The sequence below is a fragment of the Colletes gigas genome, unplaced genomic scaffold, assembly GCF_013123115.1.
Source record: "Colletes gigas isolate AHSC1104 unplaced genomic scaffold, ASM1312311v1 Colletes_gigas_Sc00001, whole genome shotgun sequence".
Lineage (NCBI taxonomy): Eukaryota > Metazoa > Arthropoda > Insecta > Hymenoptera > Colletidae > Colletes > Colletes gigas.
The window spans coordinates 11,931,142-11,946,549 of record NW_025106630.1 but is presented as its reverse complement, the minus strand read 5'-3'; the positions used below and the strand labels follow the sequence as shown (position 1 = coordinate 11,946,549).

The 15,408-nt window shown below is 45.7% G+C and overlaps 3 protein-coding genes across 5 annotated transcripts; 2 read left to right on the top strand and 1 right to left on the bottom strand.

Moving 5' to 3' along the window:
- Positions 1–132: 132 nt before the first annotated feature.
- LOC122405543 (arrestin domain-containing protein 17-like) lies at positions 133–3,096 on the top strand. The gene is made up of 8 exons (XM_043410405.1): positions 133–411; positions 1,001–1,141; positions 1,491–1,702; positions 1,771–1,956; positions 2,020–2,222; positions 2,328–2,560; positions 2,652–2,780; positions 2,863–3,096. Exons 1-8 carry the CDS (start codon positions 294–296, stop codon positions 2,874–2,876), a joined length of 1,236 nt encoding a protein of 411 aa, XP_043266340.1. The 5' UTR covers positions 133–293; the 3' UTR covers positions 2,877–3,096.
- Positions 3,097–3,275: 179 nt separating this feature from the next.
- Positions 3,276–7,131, bottom strand: LOC122403916 (longitudinals lacking protein-like). Of its 3 annotated transcripts, none has more exons than XM_043408054.1 (4): positions 7,009–7,131; positions 6,229–6,461; positions 5,943–6,157; positions 3,276–5,858 (listed from the first exon to the last, which is right to left on the bottom strand). In XM_043408054.1, exons 2-3 carry the CDS (start codon positions 6,415–6,417, stop codon positions 5,963–5,965), a joined length of 384 nt encoding a protein of 127 aa, XP_043263989.1. In that variant the 5' UTR covers positions 6,418–6,461; positions 7,009–7,131; the 3' UTR covers positions 3,276–5,858; positions 5,943–5,962. The 3 variants fall into 3 exon arrangements, with proteins under 3 accessions (XP_043263989.1, XP_043264402.1, XP_043264326.1); XM_043408467.1 differs by having other exon boundaries at positions 7,024–7,072; XM_043408391.1 differs by lacking the exon at positions 7,009–7,131 and adding an exon at positions 6,534–6,811.
- Positions 7,132–8,701: 1,570 nt separating this feature from the next.
- LOC122397960 (CCAAT/enhancer-binding protein) lies at positions 8,702–11,489 on the top strand. Its single transcript, XM_043397490.1, has one exon. The coding sequence runs from the start codon at positions 9,195–9,197 to the stop codon at positions 10,260–10,262; it is 1,068 nt and encodes a 355-aa protein (XP_043253425.1). The 5' UTR covers positions 8,702–9,194; the 3' UTR covers positions 10,263–11,489.
- Positions 11,490–15,408: the final 3,919 nt, after the last annotated feature.

Genomic DNA, 15,408 nt, shown 5'->3' with positions numbered 1-15,408 from the left:
ATGGAACAATGTCGTCACCGTGACTCATCCACTCCTGTTCTAACGATTCAGCGATTCATCGGGACGAGTTAAAAGCTCGGAATAACGTTTAATAGCGTTAAAAGACAGCGGAGAGACGTTCTTTGCGCGTAATCGACGGGGTTCCGATGATCGATCAGTGGGGACAAATCTCGAGATTTTACCGATGTAAGATCTATCTGTTTCCCCTTCTTCGAGGATTGAGCTGACCACCGCCACGCCGTTCGGACTCATTGGATAACGGAGATCAAATACGAACGTCAGTCGAGTGCACGATGCCGTCGTTGAGAACGTTTCGCGTGGATTTCGATCGAATGGGTGCCACGTACATGGCCGGTGAAACCATAACGGGGACCATCGTCGTCGAGAATACGAAAGAGAAGAGCGTGAAAGGTGAGGAAACACGTGGGAGGAGAAGGTGGTGCAAGAAAAAGACTCGATTCCCTGGCGCCAGGAATTATTGATCCAACTTGTAAAGAAACGAGTTTCCTATTATCGAATATCGTTAGCTAATCTTGAAGAAACATAACTGTTCGTCGGATAGAAGCTTTGCGAATGCAGAACCGCCGTGAAACAAAAACTATTATAAGAAAACTAGCGCGTTTTTAATTACGCTAACGACGAGGACAGATCAATTTAGTCGCGCGAGTCACGTTGGGTATTCGATGTCAATGGACACGATACAATAAGCGTGCAATTACTTTCGATCCATAAATCGATTATTGTGTTAACTACGCGCGTTACGAAATATTAGATATCGATGAATCATTCTGTACAACAGCGATACGAAACGATGTTGCTCTTATCTCTTGTATGAAAAACATGATTGATACGTGATTAATCAGCTTCCGAAGAAAAATGCCGGAGACATTTCGCGCGTAATTTTTCTCCGATAGTCGAAACCTATTATGTAATTTGCCAGCGGCTTTATCAACAGAGACAATAGCGTTAAAAAAATAATTTACCATAAATCCGATCGTAGGGCTGTATTTATCTGCCAAAGGGGAGGCCAGAGTACGGTGGGTGGAAAAGAAGACAGAACACAATCGTACTCGCCGCGACACTTACTACAATTCGCAGAAGTACTTCAAGTACAGGTTCAACATACTGAATAGCAACAATGGTGAGTAGAAACAGACGATTATCGCCAGACCTAGGTGACCAAACCAAAAAGATACAAATTTTCATATAGTATTACGTCGTATCAACTATATTTTTGTCAAGTTACCAGGATGTAATGAAACGAACAAATTGAAAAGAATAAAACTTGTTCATTCAAGGATGCGTTTTCTAGAAAATCGACTTGGAAAATTCATTGCAAACAGTGGTTAGAAGGCAGACGTAACAGAACACGAATTATCTCGAAAACGAAGCCTCCTATGAAAAATGTTATCCTGGATTTTCGATTCGTTTTTTCATAACTTCCATAGCCCGAGGGCCAAAGCTAGAGTACCTGTAACTTCTTCCGATAGATTCAAGAGTACAAATCCCAGTGGGATACCACAAGTACTCGTTCCAGTTTCAACTACCCCAAAACATCCCCACCAGCTTCGAGCACATGTATGGTCACATAAGATACACGGTGAAGGTAGTGATCGACAGACCATGGAGGTTCGATCACGAGTGCAAGGCGGCGTTCACCGTGGTCTCCATGCTGGATCTGAACGCGCACCGGCACAAATGCGTAAGGGATCTTTGTTACTGTCGTTTCCCAATAATCACTTACCCGAGCCGTCGTTTCTCCACGCGCAGCTAGGAATCGACGACGAGATTAAGAAAAATTTCTACAACTGCTGTTGCATCTCCGCGGGCACGGCAAATATCCGCATCAGAGTTCCCTCCACTGGATACGTTCCAGGGCAGTCGATAGTCACCACGCTGGACTACTCGAACTCGTCCAAGATCAGGATAATTAGGTTCAGCACGCACTTACTACGAGTGAGTAGAACTCTCGATCCCGATGTTACTTTTTTTTAACGCGGTTGTTACGAATTCTTCAAGGAAATTAAATTTCACGCGATCACCGGCAAAACAAAGATCGAATGTTCCGAAATAGCGACCGCCAACTACAGGGAGTGCACTACCAACCAGGGACAAGACATTTTAGAGTTCCGGGTACCCCCGATACCACCGTCCAGCCTGGAACATTGCAACATCATAGACTTGAACTACAAATTGAGATTCGTCATCCACGTTTCGGGACCGTGAGTAATACAGATATCTTTGTTTATTAACCCTTTGCGCTCCGAGACTTTTATCTATACGTTGATGGTTGATACTCACTCTCAAAAATTTCGTCCAACATCCAGGCACTTCAATCTCGTCAGGACGTATCCCCTTTTGATCGGATCGGTGCCATTACTCTGCTCGCTAACCGTGGCTCACATCAACCCTGCAACAGTTCCGATGCCTACGCAAATCGGGCAACCTTATACAACAAACAATGAACAGTCAAGCACGGATTTGCTCCCTGCGCCGCGTCAGCCTCTTGGATTTATTATTCCGGGCCAAGCGGCCAGTTCGTCCAACGACTGGCAAATACGTAAGAAAATAAGAAATACGTGTTAAGAAAGATGCTCGTGGCTAAAAAAAATTGGCCTTTCATCTTATTTTACCTTTTTGTTTTCATTCAGCGCCTCCGTCCTACGAAGAATGCATTACAGGAGCTGAGCACATCAAGGATCACGATGAATCGGACTTCGTGCACGGTGCCAACACTCCCTTCGCGCCTAGGTATCCTGTGTTCGATTATCCAACGCCAAGTAAGATCGTAGCATTCGTTGTAAGAAAGCCTAAGTACTATTGACCAAACGATCTTGTCTCTAATCGCATTATCTTCTGTAGGAATAGAGAGTTAGTGAATGGAAAGCTTAAAAAACGGGAGATTTGTACGGAAATTACGAGGATCGAACGCGAGGATGGATTTATTCCAGAAGATCGTGCATTTGAAGATGCCTCGACTACTGTACTTGTACTTCTATCTGCTTACTTAGATACGAATCTAAACACAGTTTTTACTTGTACGTACAATCGTATAAACGTATTTGTATTTTCACAAACCATTAAACGTTTACCTTGCCAACGAACATGGTTGTTTATTGTTTCCGGCCGAAGGCAAAGGGAATAAGGGAAAAGCAACGGTTTTACGAAAATGATATATTTACACAATTTATTTCATATCTCAACATCGTCATATTGCAATCATAATCATCATCGAGTCATAATAATTAGAAAAAGTAACGATGTATTGTCGTTCAAAAAATGGGGAGAACATTATAGAATTTCGTGAAAGTACAAAAGGAATGAGAGATTCGTCGGGTAACAACATCGGTAAACCAATAAATCGCAAATCGGCCGTTCTCAAAAGTCCAGATAAAAAGGGAGTAGAAAAAAACAAAAAAAAAAAAAAACGTACGCAAACCCCCCTCTACGGAAGCGTCTACTAAAAAGAAATCGGAAAAGAAAAGAAAAAAAAAAAACATACGAGAAGGAAGGCATATCAACAATTTGCGAACTTATCTCGAATCGATCACTCATATAACATTTTTCTTCTACTCTAAAATGTATATATCTCAACTTTGCAGTTCAGCAAATACACACGGTACAATTCGCATATCAACCACCAAATGCCCGATAAACGTGTCATTGTAGGAACTGAACCCAACCGTCTTAACGTTAAAGGCTGTCTTAAATACTGAGAATAGACACGGGATCGTCATTTCTTTCATTTTTTTTTTTCTTCTTTTTTTTTTTCTGCGTGACTTGCTATCGGATGACTGTGAAAACTCTACTTTTGACATTTACCTTTTTTGCTCGCAGAAATAAACGAGTAAAAAGAATTGGATACGCGGTGAGAAGACGTGTTTCGCCGGGGTGGGGGGGAAAAAGAAAAAGAAACGTACATACGTGGCTTTTAACGCAAACTGATAAAGTCAATTCCAATTACCGTGACGTTTAGTTGCTGCTGGTCCCATTTCGTACATTCGTCATTCTTAATTGCAACAACGGTTGTTATTAGATTCGTTCAAACCTTGCTGACGACAAGGGTGATTATTTTTTGTTCGCTCGAAACTCGCTGCTTCCTAATAATCGTACAATCACGATGATATTCACAAGAACATCCGACGCAAAAAATTAAATAAAAGCTACGCTACGAAAGAAAAATTCCTGTACACCATAATTTGTTTCCAGGGTGGTCGGAATCTAGGGCACGAAATCGTCGATTCTAAATCGACGATTCGGTGCCGTAGAGCTGCTCGTGCTCGTTAAATGACGAGTTCAGATACCGTGATACGCATTGTTAGAACAAACTTATCGATCGCATCGGACGTAATAATGTATTCGACTTTCTCAGAAATCTGAATCTTACAATACTTGGGCTAAAAACAATTTCGGTACGAAGGAGAATGATACATTGCAAGGAAATGTGACAAGTGAACGGGAGTCAAGAATCGGATTTGTGTCGTTACGAGAAAAAGTGAAAGAAAAGTGAAGCGAAAGATAATATGGACTGCAAACTCGTTAAGGAAATACGTCAATACTTGAAAATATGAATGAAAACAATAGGACATTTTAATATATAATTAATAACAGAATAGCTTGCATAAATCGAGCGTTAATGCATGTACTCTTGACTCGATAATGTTTCCTGACTTCTGTTTTGTGTGCAAATCTCTCTGATTATCCTGATTCTTTCGGAGAGGAAAGGAACTGTGCGCTCCGACTTTACAAAAATTTGCTTTGCTTATATTACAATAACCTTCCCTCGATTTAAGACATTCAACCCTTAATATATTATTATCATAAATAAATTTGGTCTATCGGTAATATTGTGAATACGCCGGTACAAATACTGGCAGTATTTGGTTAAGTAAAAAATCACGATCACTGGAAGAAGTAACTGGCTCCGAGTAGATTTTAAACGAGCGAAACAATTGTTTTCGTTCCGATTGCGAATAACCAGCAGTGAGAAACTACGTAATGTAACGAAACCAAGTGGACAACGAAAGAGAGCGATATACGACACGCGCGTTACGACTTCCAGTAAATTTGATTTAACATTCTTTGAAGGGATTACCGGGGGTGTCGCAGATCTAGTCACGATACGATCCAAATTTCGTGCGAATCGATACCAATAAATGTGTCGGTCGACCATTTTGGTCGTACCCGACCGATGTATCAGCAAAACCTTATACAATACTATAGCATAAAATTTTAATCCATGTATATTTCCTTCTTTGAAAATCAACGAAAAATAAAATTGTTAGATCCTCGATCGGTAAATTACCAATAAAAATATTTGGCTCGGCTAGCATTTGGTACGGACTCCAGAAATTTCGATACTCTGCGAATAGATCTACCGTGAAACCACCGATAGAAAGTATAGCGAGTCGGTAGATCCATTTTAAAAAATCAGGTAGTTGTAAAGATGTTTGTTAACATTTTCGTTTGATCCACAAAACTGCCCCGTCAGCATGTATTGTAAACTATCGTGACCCACTTATTAGTTTTTTTTTGCAGCACTTTGTTTTAAAAAAATAATCAATGTTATTGCTGCCACCGCATTATGGCGCAATGGGTTCAAGACAAACATCAACATTTCATCTCTACCGTATTTGTATACATACATTCAATACAACGTTAACATTAACTGAGATTAAGAAAAGGCATAATTTACATTGTCGCTGTGTGTTGATCCAAGTCATGAACCAGAGGACACTGAGTTGTGCACACATAGCGTGTGTTTTTATAGTGTGTGGTATATGTCTTTACGCGATCACTTTACATTATTACACTTTTTTTTTTTTTTTTTTTGTTCAGTCCGCATGCTTCCCAAAATCCTGGAAGAGGAAGGACAAATTCCTCGTATGAAAATACAATGGAATCATAATTTAATGCTACCGTAACTAAATGCTATATCTTACCATAACTATAAGTGCAATTTTTAACCCTCTCTCTTAATGGCACCTGGTGCTTCTGCCAAGCCTTTGACTTTGAGTCGGTCAGCAGTTTTAAGAAACGCTGGCAATTGATCTTGCGAAACATTAACTTCCCCTGCGTACATAAATTCTAAAATAGCTTGAAGATGGCTGTACGCGACGTCTTTTAGAATTATAATGGGGTGTTTGGACGGATTTTCCTATAACAATTCCATAATTACCTATCTTATACTAAACAATCAGCATTCAACCTATGCTAATAACAACCTACCTCTAATAAAGACTTAAAATAAGGACTACAGGCAGATAACACCATCTTATGTGCTTTACAGGTTTGACCATCACAAGCTAACGTCACATCTGTGAAACTTTTCTCATCTCGTAAATGTTTAAACGACGATACCATATTAGATTGGAAATCGTTCCATTTCAGAAAAAATTGTTGCTGTTCATCTGCCATTATTAACAACCAATGTCCCAATAATCCTCGATTGAGTTTGTAAGCTGAAAAGATTACCCACGATAGCATAACTTTATAAACAGTACGAAACGAGACGTTATATAAATATTACGAACATAAGGGCAGGTAGTAGAAGAATCGAAAAGACGTGATAACGAGAGAACCGCGCGTACACGCGACAAACTAAAACGATTCCTTCCTACACGATCGAAAATAGAAATTACATTGGAACTAGTCGACAGAGACACGAATAATGACGTTCTAAAACGTTTGCGATATAGAGCGTCGTTTTATCGCGCGGAATTTAGTGTACCAGATTTCGTCTAGGTTAAGCCCGAAAACATTCAACAGTTTGGATCCGACGCGTTCGTGAGCGTATACTGAACTGAATATCGAAGGAAAGGAAGATGTGTCGCATCACGACGCAGACTCGTTCTATCCACGAATTCGAAAACGCCTCGCGGGACGTGTTATTTGCATTTTGTCATAACAATACGCGTACATCCGACGAACCGTCCCGTCAAAGGTACTCGTAAGCCCCAACAACGCGAAACTCGCGTGAAAATTAACCTAACGAAATTCATCACTCACCTCGGCTTAACGTACCACTGAATCTTCGGGGGCCAATGATGAATCACAAAAGGAACGCGAAAAATATATACACTGCCGAAAAGTTTTTACGCGAATGTTACGATTTTTTTTGTTGTGGCTAATATCACGTCGAAGAAATTCGGTCGAATTCGGATCTTTCCGTCGTAAGTCGGTTTGGAAATTCTATACCGACCGCCACTGGATTGGTTTCCATTCGCAAGATGGCGCCGCGATCGTTGTTTCGCACGCACGCCGAAACATTCGAAATTTTCGGTTCATAAATGTCAATCCAAAATTGTATATCGACGTCAGCGCATCGTATAAAATGCATTCCTAGGTGTGTTATTAAAAGGCACATTCTCCCGGAACAGAAGCTCGTTGCGAGGCTAGAAACCGCGAACTTTAATTACACCGTCGAATCGCTAGTACACTATACCCTAAGTTCGTTTCTAGATTTCGCATTCGCTGCTTGCTATCTCACCCATAATGTTTAAACGCATCGTGTACAATTCGTTAAGAGTTTCAAGACGACGAATTCCGTGAGAAAGGATCTTACACCCGTTACCGATAATATCCTCTCTCACTTTGTTGCCGCTAATTGCGCAATCTCACGCAAGCAATTGGACAGATATCAGCATACGCGCTGACAAATCGAATGTGTCCGCTCTTACATAGAAATCGGTTCCGATCGAGTGGCCAACGATGACGGTAATCGTTGGTTAACCGTCCCGCGAAACAAATCGAGTCGTCGATGGGACCGATCAATGTTCGTAGGTATAGTCGGAATGGAAGAGATATAAGCTAATCAATTTACTCGAACGAGGCGCGAATACGGAAGTTCGTTGGACCTAGGGAGACAAAACTCAGCATTGACGGATGACTAATCGTAAGCTCGGTAAAACCCAAGTAACTGACCAACCACGGCCCTGTAACCAAAGCCGACTCAAGGACATGGGGCGCCCTTACATTGATTAATGGCGCCAGCTCTTACCAATACAAATATTCGGTTTTTATATCATAGATGAGGACATTTACTTAGAGAATCTAAATTATACGATATTTTGTTTAAATAGTTCTTTTGGCCGACTAAAATGATTTAGAGCCGACGCGACCAGGAAACGCGATGCATTCGTCTCTGTTATTTTAAACCGACGTGCAGGCGAGCGAAGCCGCGAGTCAACATTTTTTATCCGTTATTCGGAAGGAAAATTTGGCAAATTTTGAGGGGGGCGCGGAAAGTTTCATTTTCTGTGGGAAAATCCATCCGTCGAAAGGGACCGCGTTCGTGTATATAAGTTCATATAAATAGAACCGAGAAAGGCGAGCACCGGAAAAGTTTTCCTGTCGCGCGATGCCGCGACGGGACGACAGCGTGTCAGTCCGTAAGACGGACAAAGAGAGATCGCGGGCCCAGGAGGAGGTGGGGGCGAAGATAGAAAAGAGTGTAAGAGAGATGGAAAGAGTGAATCGAGTGCGAGGAACGGGTTGAGGAGGGGTAGGACGGTGGACGCGCGGTATCCGCGCTCTTAACGCGGATCGCACCGAGAGGAAAGAGATAGGGGGCGGAGGGGGGTTAGGTGGCGGCTAGAGGGAAGCGCGAGCGCAAGCGCAATGAGGCATGGAGTTGCTCTCGACGCGCGCCACATTGAAAGCTTGCGACATGCCGCGAAGCGGCTCAGTCGCGCGCCAGCTATCGTGCGGGTGGTATCGTTTTCTCGTTTTTCTCGTCGTTCCCTGTGGTGTACCGTGTTGAGCACGAAAAAGCCCGCGTAGGCGTGGTGAAGATTCGCGCGTTGGCGCAAACGAGCCACGCGGATTTCAGCGAGTCAGAAATCGCGCGACACCGCTTAGGACGGCAAAGAAATAGCGGGACGCGGACGCGGACGCGTCGTCCTCGAAAATTGGAATAGTCGAGGGTCGCGTTTTGCTACTCTTGGACCAGTGTCAGATCTCGAGCTCGTCCGCGCACGGGAAAATCCCCGGCTTGCACCGCCCCGTTCGAGGTCGTTCTCGCGGTGAAGTTCCCGCAACCGCGCGTCCTCGACTCTCTGTTTCCCTCGGGCAACGTGTCGTCGAGCCGAATACCGATCAAGGAACCTCGAACACCTCGGAGAGGGTAGCGAAAGTGGGGTGATAATAGAATCGCGGATATACTGTATCGCGTATCTGTGATGTGCGAGTGAGCGATGGAGTCACCAGTCATGTACGATTCAGCGGCCCATCAGGCCCAGGCCCATGGAGCGGCCGATCTCAAGAAGGCTCAAGTACTCAACAACAACAACAACAATCATCCGAGCAACAACAACAACAACAACGTCGCGGCGAACAACAACAACTCGGCGCTGCAGGTGAATCACAATCACAGCCAGCAGCAGACCAGCGCGGTGGTCAGCAAGGTCTCGGCGAGCAAGGCTAGCCTTCACCAACAGTACGCGGAACATTGCGCAGCGGCCGGCGAGCTGACGGACCTGAACACGCCGGAGATATCGTTGGATCTGCAACACCTGATCGACGACAGCCACTTCAACGACGGCCTGTTGGACATGTTGGGCGCGAACAACGGAGCCGTGAAACATGTCAGAACGCCCGGTTACCCGCGCACCACGTTGGCCTACATGCCGCAACCGGTACACAGCGGGGCGAGTTACCATCAGGGCAGCAACAGCTGTAGCGACAGCAACAGCTCGAGCTCCGAGTCGCCCAGCATCAAAGAGGAGCCCCTCGACCCGGCGGATTATCGTCGTCACTGCCCCCAGTATCCACCAGGTGGATACAGTCCGGTGACCAATGGACCGTTCGCGAACGGCGCGCCAACCTTCACCACTCTGACGCCGTCCACGGTGCCCGGCGGTCATCCGGGTGCGCCCGTGCACCAACCACCGCCCCGGGGCGGCCCGATGAAGCCGGTGATGGCGCACCAGCACCACGCCAACTCCGCGGCCGCAGCGGCCAGGAAACAGAGCAAGGCTATCGACAAAGCCAGCGACGAGTACAGAAGACGACGCGAGAGGAACAACATAGCGGTGAGGAAGAGCCGCGAGAAGGCGAAGGTACGATCGCGGGAAACCGAGGAGAAGGTGAAGCTTTTGGTGAAGGACAACGACCTGCTTAAAAAGAGGATCGAGTTGCTCACCGAGGAGCTGAACGTGCTCAGGTCCCTGTTCAGCAGCGTCGGCGTGGTGCCCGAACAGCTGCATCGCGAGATCTCCAGGCACCTCGATCAGTTCCAGCAACACGCGGTAGGACCCATGTAGCGCACGAAGTCGTCCTCGAGCGACGCGATGGCGTCGCGTCGCGGCTATCGTGCCTTTCTCTCGTCCACCGTCGACCTTCGTCCCTTGCCTTTCGGCCCGATACGATTGTGAGGGGGATTCGATGCGAGCGGGACTTCCGGCTTCCTGGGACCAGATCATCTCGCGCCTTCTCGATACTTTCGCCAGCGTTGCAAAAGCACAGAAAAATAGAGAGATACGCGCGTTTAGAAAACGTCGCGGTTCGTACCGTCGACGTCACCGCGTCTTTGTCTCGTTCAACGAGTGGAGAACGCGTGGTGCACGTGCGTAGTTCGAGAGAGCTACGCGTTAGCGGATAGTAGAATAGACGCGGAGGCAATGGAGAACGGTGAGAGGGCGAGGAACGAAGCCAGCGAAGGAGAATACGAGAAGCAAGAGGCGTGACCAGCTTGTGGAAGAGAGTTCCGTTCGACGGTGGCCCCCCGGGGGAGAGCTTTCCGGCAGCTGGAGCTTAGTCGACAACTTCGCGTGGAAGAAAAGTGTGCCTATGCTCGTGGCGAACTGTTTACACCGAGTGCACCGGACACTTTTCCCCTTTTTTTCGCCCGCACGAAAGCGGAAACGAACGAATAGAACGGAGGCAAATAGCTCGCGGCGTATTCCGCGACGCGCCAGAGAGATAGGTGAAAAATTGACCGAGAATGGCGGTCCGAATTCGTTCTTCCCCCATTTTTCGTCCCTACTATTTTCGTATCTACCTTTTGCAAGTACGTAAAAGACTGGGTGGTTCGCGTGCCACGTGTGTCTCGCGGGGTTCGCCACCGCCTGTTAGATCGCGCGTAATTCGCAACACGGTGACGCGTTACGACTCTGAACAAATCACGCGTCGATCTTGTACAAGCGCATCGATCACGCTCTCGCAGACACACGAGCACGCGTACGTGAACTAACGCATACGCGGATACGCGGGTACTGCGTACGCATACGTAAGCTCGTCCGCATAAATCTAAGAATTCTCTCGACGGTACACATTTTTGATGCATCTTCCACCGATCGTATACGCGTACACGCATATACACACACGCGCACACTTGGGAAACGTACAAAGCGCGACGACGACGACGATGATGCGATGCTCGCGTACCGTGCGTTGCGTTCAGATTCGTTCTTAGATATCGATCGATTTAATTAGATTATTGTTCTCATTACCAAGTACCTAAAAAGAAAAAAAAAAAAAATTAAAAGGCATACCGAGATACCGTAACCGCGATGTATCAGTATCGATGCGACGACGACGACGACGACGACGACGACGCGAAATTTTCTCGATTCGCGCGTCGTGTTTCTCGACAGGGCGATCACGCGAACATCCAGAACAAACGAGGAAAGAAATAAAAAAATCGAAAAGAAAAAAACTCTTACACGCCCTTGTATTATAGCTCTATATTAATTTTATTATATTCGAGATGTATGTACATAAAAAAAGCTAATATATTTTGTTAGAGAAACGATACGCTCGTGTTTTGTGCGCCAGGGAGAGAGAGAAAGAGAGTGAAAGAGTGAGCGTGAAAGAGCAAAAGAGGAGAAAATTATATGTCGAATGTGTGAGCGCGCATGTGTCCAACAAACCGAACCGTTTTAGTTATACATTTTAAGTGCGAACGCATGCTAGAGATTACGGCGAGATGGGGGGAGAGAGAGAGAGAGAGAGAGAGAGATAGAGAAATATATATATATATAAATGTATATATATTTCGCCGACGTTACCAGGGATTCGGTCCAACCGAGTCCCTTCACCTTTGAGTTACCGTAAAATCGCGTGAAGCGGGCTTCATTTCATTATTATCTTCTTTTTTTTCGTCCTTTTTCGTTCGTAGATTCGATCGCGTGCGAGAGAACGATATTTGTTACTACCTTATATACGTACTTGTGCGACAAGTTTAATGTTTTTTTTTTCTTTATTTTTCTTTTTTTTTTTTTGTCCTTTTCTTCTAAGACTATTGTCGGGTCTCTCGGTGATTGCACGACTCAAACAAACGTGTGCACGCGTACATCACCCGTGCGTGCATGCCCGCGCACAAAACGCATGCCCGCACAACGAGCGTGCGAGTTACAGTACACGTGCACGCGTTCCTTGGCGTATGACTGATGTATGTTAGGTACGAGATTACCTGTCACGGTTGTCTTCTTGTCTATGCACAAATATATTTTGATATAAAAAGCTGCAAGCGTTCTTTGTTCACCCTCCACGGAAGCCCGCCTTCTCTTTTCAGCTGTCGCTTCAACAGGTTGTAACCAGGGCCGGTGAAAGCGGACGGGAAATGACGAAACTCTTCAGAATGATAAAACGTAGTAACTGACGCGAAATCTTGAGTCGCCACGAACTCACCGGTACTCCTGAATTCAAGATACCCCCATCTCACCTAACAAGAATCTCCATTTCGAGGACCGTGATGCTAACAAACGTCGTTGTCGTTGGGAATGCTACTTATAAAAGATACGATATCCTAAACTGTTAGGGCCAGAAGAATGCTCCGTCCAATTGACGCAATAAGCACTTATCGCGCCTTGCATCTGATCATCGCGATATAAAAACAAAACGATCGATCAATAGTTTCCAGGCTTGAAAATGACAGCGCCCCTTTGTGAATCGTATCGGAACGCTACGATGAAAAATCGTGAAAATACGAACGATCGTTTAAGGGAGCGATGCTTCTGCGACGCGACGAGCAAAAGACAATAAAGCTGTCAATCGTTGATCCGGTGGTAAAAATTGAGCCTGTCGTTGCACGTACACACGCGCGTGGAAAGCGATCGGTCGCGCGGATCCGCGGCCAATGAGTCACGAGATAAGTTTGTTGTTAGTCAGATAAATAGATTAACACCATTGTGACGACCGTCGCGTTTCTACTGCGCTCTCGTGGAACAGGATACGCGTTCTACGAGCACAAACGATCATAGGCGTTCGCGCGCAAGGAAACGAACGATCCCGGTGTGTAATCAGCCAAACGAGTTTTTCATACTCCGATGCAAAAAGAATCGCAACACGAGATTTCCGCGTGTCGACTATCGAGCGTTTAATTCTTTTCCTCGGAACGAATAGTTCGCGTCGAGCAATAGATCGTTCAAGAAAACTGAAGTTTGACGATCGAAGTCTGGAGTTGGAAGAGACGAGCGGAGTCGGTGCGAAACACGTGGCCCCGTCGATCAACAGGTTCTCGAACTTGTTGAACAATGTCGTGCTTTCGCGTATGCGTGTTTGCTCTCGTGTGACGCGGTTATAAAAGATCTCGAGAAAACTTACGTTTTATTTGATAACGTTGATTAATACTTCCTGATTGCCAGCGCTCTAAATAGACGTTATTAACGATTCAATGACGGGATGTAATCCACTGCTTGCACAGACGTTACCACAGACGTTTCGATAGATAAATATGCAAATATCCGTGATACGTATCTGCTACTAGTTTCCGACGCATGCCTCACATTTTCGAGAGCGTCGTAAAAATATCGCCCCGGGGGTGAAAGAACGTTTCGCGAGCGGATCTTATCGTCCAAGTGAAAACGACATTGTACCTCCGATATATCAACGACGGACGCAATTAAAATTCTGAAAGTTTCGACGAGGGGCCATTAACACGAAGAAATCGTTAAAAGCTCCTAGATACTTGAGATTTTCGAAGAACATCGAACTCCCCAAATGCTCTAGTCCCGAAAAAACTTTGTATTCCCGTGGAAGCGAGAAGCTCCCAAACTTAGATCTCTCGTCAAAGCTAGGACCAGGATGCATTCTGCGAAAGTTACGGTTCACTTGGCAACGCGTTGCGGTCCATCCGACGGTAAGAGGGCAACGTAATTAGTCGTTAGTTTACGTCAACTTGTCTCAGGGCTGAAGAACGCTCCGAGATATAAATATGCGACGTGAAAACAGCTTCCGGGATGCTCGACCTTCCACTTTCCGGAAGAAATTCTCCATCGACAAGGGACGTCGTTTAAATGTAAAATGATTCGCGTACGAAATAGTTTTTAAACAAATACACATTTTCCTTCGTCCGCGACGATCCGTATTTAGGGGATGAAAACATGTCTGCCTCGATATTCCGAAAAATTCTATACTTTCTGACGAGAATTCAATTACACGAGTAATTTTTTATATGCTAATGTGAAGATGCGTTTGAACGACTATCCCTCTGCTCCTTTAAGTAGAAAGAAACAGTTCGTGACGCTAGTCAAATATTTTTAAGAGAACCGTCGCGCGTTATGGTTAAGTAACGTTCCTTGTTAGACGGGACGATGGAGGCTGTTCGAACGAGCGGAATCAAGTTCTTGTTCCAGCGATCGTCGGTCTAATGGGGCGCGGAGTCTCCCGTTCAGTTTCATGACGGTCGCGCGATGTTGACACACCTGCCGCGGACTAATCGATACTTTAATTACCCTAAACGTTACATAATCGCGCAGTAGATGTTCCCGAGGAGTCGTTGCGTCGCCGCTGGATGATCCGCTCCGAGGCGTCGATGACGGAAAAGAAGCGAGACGAATACGCTTCCGTTCCGCGTTAGGAGTCAGAAGGACGTCGAATGCAGCTCGACGCCGCATTAAAACTATGACATAATACGACGAGTTTTGACGCCGGGTTGTCTACGTGCACATGTCGCGGTCGTCGCTAGTTTTAGACACAAGCTCTGCCAACGACAGCCGCTCGTCCGTAGCGCGGATTTCAGGAGAGACGATTAGCTGAGAATACGACTACCGTGTGTGACCCGACCGTCCGACACGAGCGAAACTATGCCAGGCATCCGCCTCGAAAATATGGAAACGGCATTCCAGCATCTCGAGGGTCGATTAATCGCTCGCGCGTTTCGCGAATGACAGCCACCGCGAACGCCGCGAAGCGAAGGGTTCATCGTTATTCCGTACCACGAATTTCACGGACGAGCAGACCCTCCCCCGCCTTGTCGAAAGTGCTTTCCCCATACTCGAAATCATCGGTTTTGACAATGTCGACGTTATTAGCGACACGCTGGCACCGGTATTATTATCCACCCTTCTATTATTCGTCTCTATTCTGGCTCCGACGGTATATGGGTTAGGGCCAGCTCTACCAACACCGTTCCTCACCCACGCACCCGCGCCCGCACACGCTTCTTTTTCCCTTGCTCCGAACGCG

Coding starts and splice junctions, on each gene's coding strand:
- LOC122403916 (XM_043408054.1), bottom strand. CDS start 6,417: ATGGCAGATGAACAGCAACAATTTTTTCTGAAATGGAACGATTTCCAA. Junction 6,158..6,228: donor ATTTTAAGTCTTTATTAGAG/GTAGGTTGTTAT, acceptor GAATTGTTATAG/GAAAATCCGTCCAAACACCC.
- LOC122405543 (XM_043410405.1), top strand. CDS start 294: ATGCCGTCGTTGAGAACGTTTCGCGTGGATTTCGATCGAATGGGTGCC. Junction 2,223..2,327: donor GTCATCCACGTTTCGGGACC/GTGAGTAATACA, acceptor TCCAACATCCAG/GCACTTCAATCTCGTCAGGA. Junction 2,561..2,651: donor GTCCAACGACTGGCAAATAC/GTAAGAAAATAA, acceptor GTTTTCATTCAG/CGCCTCCGTCCTACGAAGAA.
- LOC122397960 (XM_043397490.1), top strand. CDS start 9,195: ATGGAGTCACCAGTCATGTACGATTCAGCGGCCCATCAGGCCCAGGCC.